The 14,040-nt window shown below is 39.7% G+C and overlaps 5 protein-coding genes across 6 annotated transcripts in view; 3 read left to right on the top strand and 2 right to left on the bottom strand.

Annotated features, from left to right (window-relative positions):
• The first annotated feature begins 32 nt into the window (after nt 1–32).
• On the top strand, nt 33–2,811 carry LOC111491807 (hydroxyproline O-arabinosyltransferase 1-like). Of its 2 annotated transcripts, XM_023140855.1 has the most exons (7): nt 33–617; nt 946–1,013; nt 1,102–1,303; nt 1,380–1,547; nt 2,177–2,248; nt 2,347–2,460; nt 2,565–2,811. In XM_023140855.1, exons 1-7 carry the CDS (start codon nt 216–218, stop codon nt 2,622–2,624), a joined length of 1,086 nt encoding a protein of 361 aa, XP_022996623.1. In that variant the 5' UTR covers nt 33–215; the 3' UTR covers nt 2,625–2,811. The 2 variants fall into 2 exon arrangements, with proteins under 2 accessions (XP_022996623.1, XP_022996624.1); XM_023140856.1 differs by lacking the exons at nt 2,177–2,248; nt 2,347–2,460; nt 2,565–2,811 and adding an exon at nt 1,756–1,910 and having other exon boundaries at nt 1,380–1,601.
• A 1,050-nt stretch (nt 2,812–3,861) lies between these two features.
• Nucleotides 3,862–5,584, bottom strand: LOC111491803 (flotillin-like protein 4). Its single transcript, XM_023140844.1, has 2 exons — nt 4,624–5,584; nt 3,862–4,535 (listed from the first exon to the last, which is right to left on the bottom strand). Exons 1-2 carry the CDS (start codon nt 5,548–5,550, stop codon nt 4,014–4,016), a joined length of 1,449 nt encoding a protein of 482 aa, XP_022996612.1. The 5' UTR covers nt 5,551–5,584; the 3' UTR covers nt 3,862–4,013.
• Nucleotides 5,585–6,876: 1,292 nt separating this feature from the next.
• LOC111491814 (40S ribosomal protein S11-like) overlaps nt 6,877–14,040 on the bottom strand; it is a 12,209-nt gene continuing 5,045 nt past the window's right edge. The window contains exons 3-9 of the mRNA XM_023140863.1: nt 11,883–11,890; nt 8,266–8,347; nt 8,130–8,170; nt 7,918–8,018; nt 7,438–7,582; nt 7,263–7,352; nt 6,877–7,179 (exon numbers count right to left, since the gene is read on the bottom strand). Of these exons, the coding sequence (XP_022996631.1) occupies nt 7,089–7,179; nt 7,263–7,352; nt 7,438–7,582; nt 7,918–8,018; nt 8,130–8,170; nt 8,266–8,347; nt 11,883–11,887 (555 nt within the window). The 5' untranslated portion in view covers nt 11,888–11,890 and the 3' untranslated portion in view covers nt 6,877–7,088. The remainder of the gene's footprint in view (nt 7,180–7,262; nt 7,353–7,437; nt 7,583–7,917; nt 8,019–8,129; nt 8,171–8,265; nt 8,348–11,882; nt 11,891–14,040) is intronic.
• On the top strand, nt 9,899–10,960 carry LOC111491813. Its single transcript, XM_023140862.1, has 2 exons — nt 9,899–10,472; nt 10,691–10,960. Exons 1-2 carry the CDS (start codon nt 9,931–9,933, stop codon nt 10,719–10,721), a joined length of 573 nt encoding a protein of 190 aa, XP_022996630.1. The 5' UTR covers nt 9,899–9,930; the 3' UTR covers nt 10,722–10,960.
• The window catches only part of LOC111491810 (protein MEMO1-like), a 4,299-nt gene continuing 1,380 nt past the window's right edge, over nt 11,122–14,040 (top strand). Inside the window, exons 1-6 of the mRNA XM_023140858.1 lie at nt 11,122–11,388; nt 12,232–12,316; nt 12,397–12,465; nt 12,743–12,855; nt 13,027–13,138; nt 13,217–13,360. Of these exons, the coding sequence (XP_022996626.1) occupies nt 11,337–11,388; nt 12,232–12,316; nt 12,397–12,465; nt 12,743–12,855; nt 13,027–13,138; nt 13,217–13,360 (575 nt within the window). The 5' untranslated portion in view covers nt 11,122–11,336. The remainder of the gene's footprint in view (nt 11,389–12,231; nt 12,317–12,396; nt 12,466–12,742; nt 12,856–13,026; nt 13,139–13,216; nt 13,361–14,040) is intronic.

Raw genomic sequence — 14,040 nt, 5'->3', positions numbered from 1 at the left:
ATAATAATAATAATAATAATAATAATAAAATCGAGAGAAAAATAATCCAACTCTCCACTTTGGTCCGCCAATTTCTTGAATAACTCCTATCTGGAGGCGACGACTTTTTTCTGAAACTTATGCTTCCTCCCTTCATTCTGTCTCCGATTTGAGGGGGATTTAGATGGGCAAATCCGTTTGAGCGGAATCCCAGAAAGTTGGAGACGAACGCTGAAATGGGTTGCGGGAATTTGTTCTTCTTGGTTCTGGTAACCTTCTCTGTTGCTCTAATTACCTACAACATCATCATCTCTGCTAATGTCCCTCTCAAGCAAGAGCTTCCTGGTCCATCAAGATCTTCATCTTCCATTACTGTGGACCCTGTGATTAAGATGCCGATGTCTAAATCCAAAACTCCTTCCTCCAAGCGACTGTTCCATACGGCCGTCACTGCCTCCGATTCGGTGTACAACACTTGGCAGTGTCGGATTATGTACTATTGGTTCAAGAAGTTCAAAGACGGACCTAATTCTGAGATGGGTGGTTTCACCAGGATCTTGCACTCGGGGAAGCCCGACAAGTATATGGACGAGATTCCCACCTTTGTTGCTCAGCCTCTCCCGGCGGGGATGGATCGGGTACTAATTTCTATGCTTGATTACTACTAATTTCTATGTTTTTGCTTCTTGTTTTCTGGTTCTGCAAATTTATTGCATGATGGTGCTCTACAAGCTTGGATTTCTCAGGGGAAGTGTTTATCTGTGATTTAGGTGTCATGCTAAATATGATTTTGTTTATGCACTGCACCTGTTTGAAAGAATTCCCCTTAGGACAGCAAACGCTCGCATTGAATTTCTGTGATTCTAAACTCCTTGGATAATGAAATGATGTCAAATGGGCAACGTTTCTACTGGGTTTCATTTTCATGGAGCTGAAATTACTTTCTGTGGTTTGAAAATGTTACAGGGCTACATAGTTCTCAACAGACCATGGGCGTTTGTGCAATGGCTTCAACAAGCGGACATCAAGGAAGAGTATGAAGAACTTTTTATTATTTCTTTTTTCCTGTTCTAATGGATTGATGGATCAATTATGTTTTACTTTTGAGGTCATTTTTTGCAGTTATATACTCATGTCAGAACCAGATCATATCATTGTGAAGCCTATACCAAATTTGTCAAAGGATGGGCTTGGGGCTGCATTTCCATTCTTTTACATCGAGCCGAAGAAGTATGAGAGTCAACTAAGGAAATTCTTCCCAGAGAACAAGGGTCCGATTACCAACATTGATCCAATTGGGAATTCACCTGTTATTGTTCAAAGGGTATGCGACACCATGCTTCTAAATGATAACATTAGGATTCTTCTCACCCTTTTCTCTTTCGAATAAATTTTGGTAGGAGTCTCTCAAGAAAATTGCTCCCACTTGGATGAATATTTCCTTGGCAATGAAGAAGGATCCTGAGACAGATAATGCGTTTGGTTGGGTTCTTGAAATGTATGCTTATGCTGTTGCTTCCGCTCTGCATGATGTTGGTAACATCTTATATAAGGACTTCATGCTTCAGGTTCTAAGTGAATCTCTGCTTCTTTTTATCATTTTGGTTTATACCCAACATAGCATGGGTTAATTTAGTGGAAGATTACGGATTTATAAGTGAGGAATACTATCTCCATTGGTATGAGGCCTTTTGGGGAAGCCCAAAGCAAAGCCATAAGAGCTTATGCTCAAAGTGGACAATATAATATCATTGTGGTGAGTCGTGATTCCTGACAATTTGTATCCATTCTCATTGCTGTTTGATATCTTTGTTCAGCGAAACATAATCAACCAACCATTTGAAGTATTTGTGAAAATCTTATTATCTCATGTTTTCTTTTTACCCAACCACATGAAATTTTATCTAATTCCATAGGCATAATAGGGTGTGAACATGGAAAATAAGAGGATTTTGTTGAGGATGGTTGGGCGGGAGTCCCATATTGGCTAATTAATTAAGGAGATGATCATAGGTTTATAAGTAAGGAATACACCTCTATTGGTATGAGGCCTTTTGGGACACCAAAAGCAAAGCCATGAGATCTTATGTTCAAAATAGACAATATCATATCATTGTAAAGAGTCATTCCTAACAGATTTGACTGTTCGTTTTGATTTTCTCTATTAATTAACTTATTGGATGTTGGCACTTTGCAGCCACCGTGGGATACAGAAGTGGGCAAGAAGTTCATAATTCATTATACTTATGGATGTGATTTCAATATGAAGGTAACAAACACATGTTGATTATGTGTCTATCTCATCTATTATACAGCATGGCTTACCTTCTTCTGTCTGTGGCTACTTCCTATATCTCTGGAATACAGGGACAACCGACTCCCGGGAAGATTGGAGAATGGAGGTTTGACAAGAGATCATATGATAATGTCGTCCCCCCTAGAAACCTTCCTATGCCGCCACCTGGCGTCCCCGAAAGTGTGGTACGTGTCCTATATCTGTTGCATGTAGATGATGTGGAATGTTGTTTATCCATGTCAGAAATTGTAGTGATAACTGAGAACATATTTCATTAATGTGTTTTCAGGTGACACTTGTGAAAATGATTAATGAAGCCACAGCAAACATTCCGAACTGGGGATCTTAAGAAAGTTCTGTTACACGTGCTTGAAAAGTATGAACACCCGGTACTTAATTCAATTCTTACACAATATAAATACGTTTTTTTGGATATGTATTGATTATAGGCAAATTTTTGAAATCTGTTTTAAACATTGGTTGATTCTAGTGCTAAAATAAATCTCATATGTTGGAGAGGGGAACGAAACATTATATATAAGGGTATGAAAATTTCTATCTAGTAGACGCGTTTTGAAAACCTTCAGGGGAAGTTCGAAAGGAAAAGCTCAAAAATGACAATGTCCTCTAGTAGTGGGCTTAGGTTGTTATAAATGATATCAGAGCTAGACACTGAGTGGTGTGTCGGTGAAAACACTAAACTGCGAAGGGGGTGGACACTAGGCGGTGTGTCAGTGAGGATGCAGGGCCTCGAAGGAAGGTGGATTGTGAGATCTCACATTGATTAGAGAGATGAACGAGTACTAGCAAGAACGATGGACTCCAAAAGAGGTGGATTGTCAGATCCTACATTGATGGGAGAGGGAAATGAAACATTTTTTATAAGGGTATAAAAACTAGATAGTTAAAACCTATGAATTTTAGATAGCTAAAACCTATGTCGTGTTTGGATGCACCATGAATGTTGAGTATTATTTTCCAAATTTCAAGGAAAAACCCATTAAACCTATGTCGATTTTAGCCGCATTTTGAGCGTCTTCCCTTAGCTAGATTTGGCCCCAATTGACCCTTTCATCTCGGCCTCGGCGACTTCTACCCCAAATACGAGAAGTATTCATGCCCTGTCACGTCTATCAACTGTTATAAACCACAATCCCAAATTGATCAAGTTCTATCTGAATCTTTCCAAAACATCTTGCTTAAACTCTTTGGTACCTTCGAAAATGCCTTCCGTGGTCATGGAAGCCTAAATCACTCGGGTCTCGTCCTCAATAGAGAACTTGGCATTCTTGAGGAGGCTATCCATGTCTTCAGAGCAGGGGTCGATGGTGAAGATGGTGGGGAGCTTCTCGGCTCTCATGGCTTCAACTTTGAAGGTGTAGTTGACCAAAGTGAGATTGAAGGTAATTCTAGTTAAGTTTCAATCTTGTTGCAATTTATGTTAAATATAATATTTTGGTTGAAAATTCATAATTTTTAAAAAATGGTTCAAAAACTAACATTAAAAATACAGAAACAACCAAAAGTACAATGAAAATCCACAAAACAAAACAAGAAAAAAGACAACATTGTTTACTCCAAAGAAATTGGAAAACACCCAAAATAGATAACATTATTTACTCCAAAGAAATTGAAAACCACCCAAAATAAAAAAAAGCTTATTAATTGCTTACACCCATTTATTCTTTGGAATCGACACATTTTTTGAATTGATACACCAAAACAAGTAACCCATGCCTCAGTTCCGAGAAGACTCGCCCAAGCTTCCCATCCACGGCGGAGGAATCATTCCAGTCTGCTCATGAACCGTCTGAAGTAGCGGCGGCAGCATTTTGTAAACTCCCGCCACCTCATTCATCGCCATATTCCCAGCTCCAACGCTGCCTTCCGGACCTTGTGCACCGCTCCCATTTGTCCAGACGCTAATTTTCGGGTTAAGCCCTTTGATGCCATCGGCATTGATTTTGGCAATTTGTTGGAAGAGGCCTCCGTTGATCATTAGGTAGTCTCTGAGAGCGCCGTAATTGCCACCCAATGCCTCGAGAAGTGAGCGGAGGTACAAGGCTTGAGCCTCCGCCAGCGCCATCAGTCCCTCTGCCTCTTTCCTTTTCGCGTAGAGCTCTCCGTCGGCGGCCTGTTGTCGAGCGTAAAACGCCGCGTCGGCTAGCGCTTTCTGCGCTTCCGCTTCCCTCTCCTTCTCGAACAGAACCGCCTCCGCTTTCTTTTGCTTGTTGTACAAATCCCAGTTCGCCTCTTGAACCTTTTAATTTTATATCCAATTTGTGATGAATTTGGAGAAATTTAATGGAAGATATCCCAATTGAAACAAGAAATTGAATGAAATTGACCTTTGTTTCATACTCAACGCTGGCTTTACTTAGAAATTCCGCCTTCAATTTCTCAATCATGGTCAGTGCATTCATCCTCTCCACCTCCTTCTGCAGCTCTGCTTCTCTGAGCGCCACCGCTTTGGCGGCCTCCACTTCCGCAACTTGGGCGGCTCTGGTCCAGGCCGCCTTCTTCGTGGCGAGCTCGGCATTGGCCTCCGCCACTTCCGCCTCCCTCTCGTTCTCAAACACCTTAACCTCTGCCCTGACTTTAATCTCCTCCTTCTTCCCCTGCCCCTGCCTCTGGGTCGAAATGATCTTAGTCTCCGCGTCGATCTTCGCCGCATTCTGAAGGGTCTGTCCCTCCCTGGATTTCGCGCCGATTTCCCCCTTCATCCTGGCCTCCGCCACATCGATCTTGGCCTGATTGGCAGCCTCCTGCTGCGTCTTCTGCCCCAAATACGAGAAATACTCGTGCCCACGAACGTCCACCAATTGTTTGACATTAGCATTGTAAATCAAAAGCCCGAATTGATCGAGCTCCAATTGCACCTTCCCAAAGACCTCTTGTTTGAACTCTTTGGTGCCTTTGAAAATCTCCTCCATGGTCATGGAGGCGGCAAGGACACGTGTCTCTCCCTCGATGACGCCTTGGACGAGCTCCTTGACATGGTTGGAGAGCTTGTCGTGAGGGGAGATGAGCTTGGCGTATTTGAGAAGGGATTCGATGTCGTCGGAGCGAGGACCGATGGTGAAGACGGCGGGGAGGATGAAGGGGAGCTTCTCGGCGCTCATGGCTTGGACTTCGAAGGTGTAGTTGACGGGAGAGATGTCGAATATGGTGCAGGATTGACCGGGGAGAACCCATGCCTTCTTGGCGAGTTTGATGTCGGAGATTCCGACGCCGGTAATGGCTAGGTACTCCGATGCGCTGGCTACTTTGTACATGATCACTCCAAGTTTTTGAGGAGACGATGTTTGGGAATTGGTTTTTGAGGCTTCGATACATTATTCCCTCCTCATTATATATACAAAACCTCTACATCATTTGACTTTTTCTTCCATCTTTTTTGTCAAATAATAATAATTTTATTAAATTAAGGATTTAATTATTTTTATTTGGTATTCTAAACTTTTAAAATATATTATATTATATAGTTCTCTATATCTTATGTTTAATAAATTCATAAATTAAGTTTTAAAATATAAATAATTTTTTAACATTAAAATAAAAGAGGTTTGAGGTGTTCATTGGACATTTTCAAATTTTAAGCGGTTTCTTTAAAATTAAATCTCTAAAACATTGGTATGACATTTAAATAAATAAATATATAAATGAGAGTTACCTCAAAGATAAGATGACTAAAAAAACTTTGGCAGAATCTAAAGTTATAGAATTATTACTTATACTAATAATTAATCTAAATTAATTTGACTTTTTATGATCGCACCTCAAATGCATTGAATGCCCCGCAAATCAAATAAAGGAGAATAGGTGAAAGAGAAGTTTGAAAGGAAACCAGATTAGATGGCAAAACCGCAACCAGAGGTATAACGGGTTGGGATTCAGGATAAAGTTGACTTTCAAGAATGGAAAGGATTGAACTTTTATTTAAGGTTTAGGATGAGTTAGGAGGCTCTAAGCACATATTCCAAGTCACATCATCAATTTATTATACTATCGATGCCAAGATAATTAACATACATATCCCAAATGGATTTAAGCCCATAATAAACTAAACCAAATTATTTTCTTTGTACGTTTAAGTCGAAGAGAGAGAGAGAGAGAGAGAGAGCAGGGAGGGAGGGAGAAGTTGATGAAATCAAAGGGTTGGCGGTCGGATCATATCGATAATAATAAAATACAAAGTCATCGAGGTCAACGAGGCATAAAATCAAACAGGTTGAGTTAAATAAATGGATGGAATTGGCATCAAACCAAGAACACAGCGACATAATCGAAGCCATATATTCCAATAATGTCAACAAACCCATCTGGTTTTTCTCACTCCTCATCCAAAATATCAACTATGTTGATATTTTGCATGTGAAATTTATTAGGTTTGAGTTCCACTTTCAACGCTTGGAATTGCTAAGCAACTTCCAATCATTTGAAGTTCCAGTTACGTGCAATAGTTCATAATTCAATTAGTTCCCCTTAAATTTCCTTTGCTTACATCATTAAATAAACGTCTATGATCTTAGTCAAATAATAGATATAAACAATTGCATAATGGAGTGGAAGTGGCATAAATTATAAAAAAAAAAAAAAAAGGCATTGAAGGTTATGCTATTAAATTAAGAAGTTAAACAGGAAGGTACTGAGCAAAACTTAGGGAATCAAAATTGCAGTAGTAGTATCACAATAATGAAATATTCGGTCAACAAATGAAGTGAAAAGATCATCTAGCTGAAAAAAAGAAAAACTCATGCTAACATATCATCTCTTTAACATTAACAAATACGGGACCTGAAAATCCTGGGCTTTAAACTCCTGTGAAGGCCTTCTTACCAGCTGTGGATGATCCAGCAGGAATGACTTTCAATACATTAAACCTCACGGTCTTTGACAACGGCCTGCAAAGATACCCATCCATTAAGAAAATTACTAAAAACAAAGGCACAGTATACAGCAGAGGCGTAGAAAGTTATGTATGAACCTGCACTGGCCAATGATGACATGGTCTCCCTCCTTTACCCTAAAGCAAGGAGCTATGTGTGCTGGAATGTTAGAGTGTCTCTTTTCGTACCTAAAAATGAACGACCCGTGTCAGCAAACTCATTCATAGAAAGGATAAAAGATAACTAATGAAATTTTGGGTATTTAATTCTAACCTTTGATATTTCTTCACATAGTGAAGATAATTACGTCTAACAATGATGGTTCTCACCATCTTGGCACTGTGGCAAGTCCCAGCAAGTATACGCCCCCTGATAGAAACAGTGCCAGTGAATGGGCACTTCTTATCGATGTATGTTCCTGCAGCAGAATTACTCTTAAATCTTCAGTACAACTAAGATGAGAGGACGCTGAGAATCAAACGTCTAACAATGAATATGTTGATTAGTATAGTCATAGAATGATTGGAAATCGAACTTCCCCAATGGCCAGATCAGATGATGCAAATGGAAGATCCACATTGTTTCAAATGACTCACTGAATAATGTAAATGCAGGATCTAGAATTACGAGATTGGGCAGATAACATTCACTCAAGATTACAAATAAGGAGAGTGCAATATTTGGATCTAAATAGATGCAGGAAGGCAATGGTACGGGGAAATAGTAAATGAAAATCAAGTTGTTGTTTAAGACCTTCAATTGCCTCTCTCGGAGTTTTGAATCCCAAACCGACACTCTTCCAGAACCGATTTCCTCCTTTTCCTGGTCTCTTTCCTTTTCCAGATTTCTTCGAGCTGAAAACGAAAGTTTCGAAGTAGATAGAGTGATATATTGGACGGCATAAAGTACAATGTTTAAACCTGCTTTACCAAGAGAAAGCATACAATTTCCAGTAGATTTCTTACCTAAGAAACACCTTGGGCTGCTTCAGAAAAGCCTTCTCCGTCTGCGTTACAAACAGAACATAATTTCATAAATGCAGGTGCCAATCAGACATTGATTGAATGGAAAGAAACGCCGGGAGACGGACAAAATCCATACCTGTTCCGCCATGATTAGGGTTTCGAAGATCCGATAGACGCCTAAGCTGAGTCTGGCGCAATGGAAAAACCCTAGAGGCAACAAAGGGAATCGAAGAAGCTTTGAGATGTTTATAAGGAAAGCCCTAAATATCGTAATTACTACTATGCCCTCTGCCCTGTCTCTTAGTGTCGTTGCCTATTAGATTCAGAGGGAGAGAGAGGCCTATGATTACTTTTTACAATTAAAAAAATGAAGGATTTTACTTCAAAATTATCTTTTTAATTTTTTTAAACAAATTAATAAAAATTTATTATTAGTGAGACTAAAATTTTATATATTTTAATGTAAATAAATATGAATGAACAATCATATATTAAAAAAAAAGTATTATTCCTTCGATCTAAATCATATTTGTTCGCCTCATCATAATTTATTTTGCTAAATATAAAAAATAAAAAAAAATAGAATTTCTAAAATAAATAAATAAATAAAAAAGAGAGTAAAATTAGCGCTTTTTTATCACGAAGTAATTAAAAAATTACGTCAAAAACATTTTATCAATAGATGATAATGCTTAAATAAAATCAACCACTTATTAAACTAAAATTATAAAAACTATAAATATAAATATCCAATGTGAGGGAAGGAATGGGCTCGGGCCTTTTCGGCCACGCTTAGAGATTGGTGGGCTTGGGCTTTTTCGTCTATTGTTGGGCTTGAGCTTTTTCTTCTAGATTGGTGGGCTTTTAGATTTACCATAATAAGAAATAATTATATTGAATTGATTTTTGTTTAATAATTAATTTATCGTATGTTCAAATTAAAAAAAAAAAATTATCAAAATTTAAATTTAAATTTAAATCTAAAGTTATAAAACCAAAACCATCCATCTTTTAAAATTTATGGAAAAAAATAAATAAATTTTGAGATCACGAGTCAAACCGAGTATTGATGCTGTGTTTTCAAAACTTTTCTGGATGTTTCCTCTACGGCCGACCACACAGCAAGTCCATGTGCCCGCGTTTGATCATTAACCTCAACCATAATTCAATGCACCGATCTCCACAGGATCCAATTTGCCCAACACGAAAGCGGAAGGCCCCTCGTGCAATCACCAATCATCGTCAGCCACGTGTAACTTAAACTACGCATTGCCACACGACAGGTGTCATTCCGATTCGAATTTCCAATTATTTTCCTCCATCATCTTGGACTTTCCAAAATCTTTTATTTTATTTTTTTTTCTCGAACAAAACTTGAAAAGACGTTTTTATCCTTTAAACAGTCCATCTTATCCCGGGAATTGGGGTTAAAACGGACATCTTGCTCTTCGACTTGTAAGATATTCATTGGGTTAGTTAATTATATTAAAATCAAACTTACTTTAATCTCCCCGTCACCTTTTCTTATCTCTTTTGCGGATAATAATCAACATATTTCATTATTTAATTACAATATTAAAAATTTTGATCTCTTATTATTTAATAATATCCATTACTGCCTACGTCGTCCTAGCCGTTAGATGGGTAATCGCAATCGTACGGCCAACAATATATCAACCATGCCCAAAATTTTACCGCATAATTACGGTCTACCCACCCCCGGACCTATAAATTCCACCGCCGACACGAACTCCGTTTACTGAAATCCGCCGTCCTTTCGTTTCGCCAAACATAATCCCCAATGAAGAAGGAAACAAGCGGACCTGTTCTCCGGCCACTTCCCGCCGCCGGCCGATTCGCCGCATCAAAGAGCTTCGGCTTCTCTTCCACATCCTCATCCTTTTTCCACAACCACGAGCGAAACGCTTCACCTACTCGAGTCAACATTTCTTCCAGTCCCCTGTCTCGCTCTGTTCGATTTTCAATTGATCACCGGTCCGGCTCTCCAAGTCGGTCCATCACACTCTCCAACCGGAACTCGCCGGTTTCTCTACCGAAAAAGACGTGCACTTGTTCGCCGACGACTCACCCTGGTTCCTTCCGGTGCAGTCTGCATAGAAATTCAGGCAATGGCGGACACCATCAGACGTATTCATCGAGCGGGTTAAACATGCGGAGGTCTGCGATGAAGAACTCGCTCGTAAGAATCGGCGGCGTTGAGGGAGACTGGGTGAAGCGAGCGTTGACTGCTCTGATACGACCTTCTTCACACCAGCTGAGACGGCGAGCCAATTTCCGGCCACGCCCCAGCCGGCTTTCGGTCGTGTCCAAGGCCGATGATCTGTAAAATTACAAATATCGATTGATTGGTTTTCAGCGTAAAATCTGTACATTACATTTCTAAAATCAAAATGATTTCGAATGATTGTTGCTTCAATTTAAGCCCGAGCTCTCGTAGCTTTAATTTCCCTAAGACGTCTGTTACTAATTTGGGTATTGTCGTGGCTGGATTTTCTGATTTTTTTAATTAATATTTGATCTTAATCGGTGGGGTTTTGCAGGGAATGTTGTTGGGACCGGAGAAGCCATTGAAATGGAGGAAGGCTTCTGTTGTAAAGGAGGTGGGACAGAGAGAAGGTCTGAAGAAAATTGATGATTTTCTCTTTTTTTAAAAAAAATTAATTAGCGAATTACTTGCTGGGAGACAAAATAATAAGACAATAATCGAATAATTAAAGCGATGAAGAACTGCCACGTGTATGCGGTGGCTGGATCAATAAATTTCGGCCCATGAAAGCCCAAACAGGTGCAAAGAGCAGAAAACTTGACGTAAATAAAGAGATTTGGGGGTGAAATGGGCCTCCGGACTTCGGCCCATGTAAGCCCAAAGAGGAGCAAGGAGCACAAAACTCGTCGTAATTATCGGTGCGGCGGAATCGGGAAATTAAAAAATGGGGGAGTTGCGTGAAAGCTCAGAAAGCAGAATAGTTTGTAAACAGTTCTTAGTTCTTCTCTAATCTTCCTTCTCCCACTCCATTTTTTTTTTCTTTTCATTATTCTATTTGATTCACTTTCGGATCTCATCTTACCGATTCTCAAGATAATCCAGTGGGAGAAGACCCAGGGATTACTTTCTCATCTCACTCTTGTTTCTGTTTGATTCTCTGACCCTTTTGGTTTTGATTCAATCCGATCTTAGTTGCTGTTATGGAGAAAATCAGAAGAGCGTCTCATGCCGGTTCTTGGTACACCGACAATTGTAAGCCGCCTTCTTTTACTCTCTCCTCACATCCATGCACGTTTTGGTGGGGTTCTTTTCAATTCTTCAATTTGCTTTCTCTGTAAATGTTTCGATTGATTTTCATTTTGGCTTTGGAGAAAAGTAGCTTGCGATACTGTCTTCTCTCTCTGCTGATCATTCTAAAGTTTCTGGTTCTGGAAGATAGTGGAATTTTCGATTTTGGCCTTGTTTCTGAATGCAGAAGGGGGGAATTGAAAGTGTTGCATTTTGATTCAATTCAAACGCTAGAGAGATTTTTGGGGTTTCCCAGCTGTGCAAGGCACTTTGTAGAAGTTAATGGATTATGCGTACATCACACTGTGCTTATGCTATGTTTGAAAAGTCGGGTTTTATTGGTAATTGTAACAGCCCAAACCCACCGCTAGCCCGGTTACGTGTAGCCGTTAGTTTACAATTTTTTAAAACACGTCTACACGATTGTAAAACGTCTCTAGTTGGGAGAGATTTCCACACCCATGTAAGAAATGTTTTCATTTTCCTCTCCGACCTGGGTTGACATAATGTGTTGAGTCTAAACTTTTGGTCAACAAATGAGGGGATAAAGTCTTCTCCCCATTTGATCCAAAATATCCTCACATACTTTTGGTTATGATTTAGAGGTGAACGTTTTTCTATGCAAGCTTAAATATACAACACTAAAAAATTGGAAGAATGTTTCATTGCTCATGCATGTGTGAGCTTCCAGGAGATAGGGAGGACGTTGCTGTTTGTTTTTGTTAAATTTTGTAGTTCGTTGTGGAAGTCAAATGGATAATGAATTCTGGTGTACTGGATTTTCTCTCTTTTTTTGTCTCCTTCTAGCTAAGAAACTTGCGGAGGAGCTTGATGGATGGTTGAGGGCATCGGGCCTGTCTAAATCCCCGGATGTACGTGGTGTAATTGCTCCGTAAGTTGCTTCAAAAAAAAATTCTAAAATGATTAAAAATGGAATAATTTTGATGCATTTGGTTTGATGTGGAACTGCAGGCATGCCGGTTATTCATATTCAGGACGTGCTGCTGCATATGCGTTCGGTAACATTGATCCAACAAACATGTGGGTTAATCTCCCTTTCAATCGCTACTTGCTCGACAAAATTGTTTATACCTTTAAGTTTTAGAGCTTGTATCTGAACTCTTTTAGACTAAAATTCAGTGAAAACATATCTAGAAAACATTTTTGAAAGCCAAAACTGTTCCTTTAGCAAAACTTAGTTACTTCAAATTCCTCCTTAATCTTCTAAATCGTCTCCGAAAAAAACTGTTGAATTGTTCATTATATTAGCAAGCTACTACCAGCTTATTGTTAATATACTAGATGCTGTTGTTTGCAGTTCTAGGATCTTTCTTCTTGGTCCATCTCACCACTATTATACACCAAAATGTGCCCTTTCGACAGCCACTATTTACCAGACCCCAGTGGGCGACCTTCCTATTGATTTGGAAGGTATTCTGATTTCCATTTCTTTTTCTTTGAGAATTATTCATTTTTCCCAATTGTGGCTCGGTTTCTTGTATGTTTTCTTGTTAGATTATTGTGCATGAACTTGCATCCATTGCCGGATTTATTCGTGAACGTTCTTTTAGTAATTTCTCTATGTATCGTTCACTCTGGCAGTTATCGAGGAGCTAAAAGCAACTGGAAAATTTGAATTGATGGATATGCGTGTTGATGAAGCTGAACATAGCATGGAAATGCACTTGCCATATCTTGCCAAAGTATTTGAGGGGTAATTTTCATTTGATTTAACGAGCATTATATTACATTCTGGAGACCTACTCTTGTAAGTAATGATGCAATGATGCAGGCATTCAGTGAAAGTTGTACCGATTTTAGTTGGTGCCGTCTCCGCAGAAAGTGAAGCCATGTATGGACGCCTGCTTGCCAAATATGTGGATGATCCCAAAAATTTCTTCTCTGTATCCTCAGATTTTTGTCACTGGGGGTCTCGGTATGTTCCACTCAATATCTTAGATAATAGCATTGTTCATTTTGAGAACTATACAAAATGTCCTATAATTCATGTTTAGTGACGTTTAACCATATTTTATTATTAAAGTACTTTTCTTATTACTATAGAAAGACCTATGAGGTGCAAATTAGTTTCTTATGTTCTGCCTTGAATTTGGGGTCATCGTTCCTGTAACGGTCTAAGCCCACCGCTAGTGAATATTGTTCTCTCTGGATTTTCCCTTCGGGCTTCCCTTCAAGGTTCTTAAAAAGCCTCTGCTGGGGAAAAGTTTCCACACCCTTCTAAAGAATGTTTCATTCTCTTTCTCAACCAATGTGGGATCTCACAATTAGGTGCAAGCGTTGTCGTTGACACTCGTTTCCTTCTCCAATTGATGTGGGACCTCCAATCCACCCCCCTTCGGGGCCTAGCGTTCTTGCTGACACACCACCTCATGTCCACCCCTTTTAGGGCTCAGCCTCCTCACCGGCGGTGTGGGACCCCCCAATCCACCTTCAGGGCCCAGCATCTACCCCTGATAGGGCTCAGCCTCCTTACTGGCACATTGTCCAGTGTCTGACTCCAATACTATTTGTAACGGCCCAAGCTCACTGTTAGCAGATATTGTCCTATTTGAGTTTCTCTTTCGCGCTCCCCCCCCCCCCCCCCCCCCCCCCCCC

This window comes from Cucurbita maxima, unplaced genomic scaffold (assembly GCF_002738345.1).
Source record: "Cucurbita maxima cultivar Rimu unplaced genomic scaffold, Cmax_1.0 Cma_Scf00017, whole genome shotgun sequence".
In the NCBI taxonomy this organism is placed as follows: Eukaryota; Viridiplantae; Streptophyta; class Magnoliopsida; order Cucurbitales; family Cucurbitaceae; genus Cucurbita; species Cucurbita maxima.
Note: the sequence above shows the minus strand (reverse complement) of the source record. Positions and strands in the feature narration are given on the sequence as shown.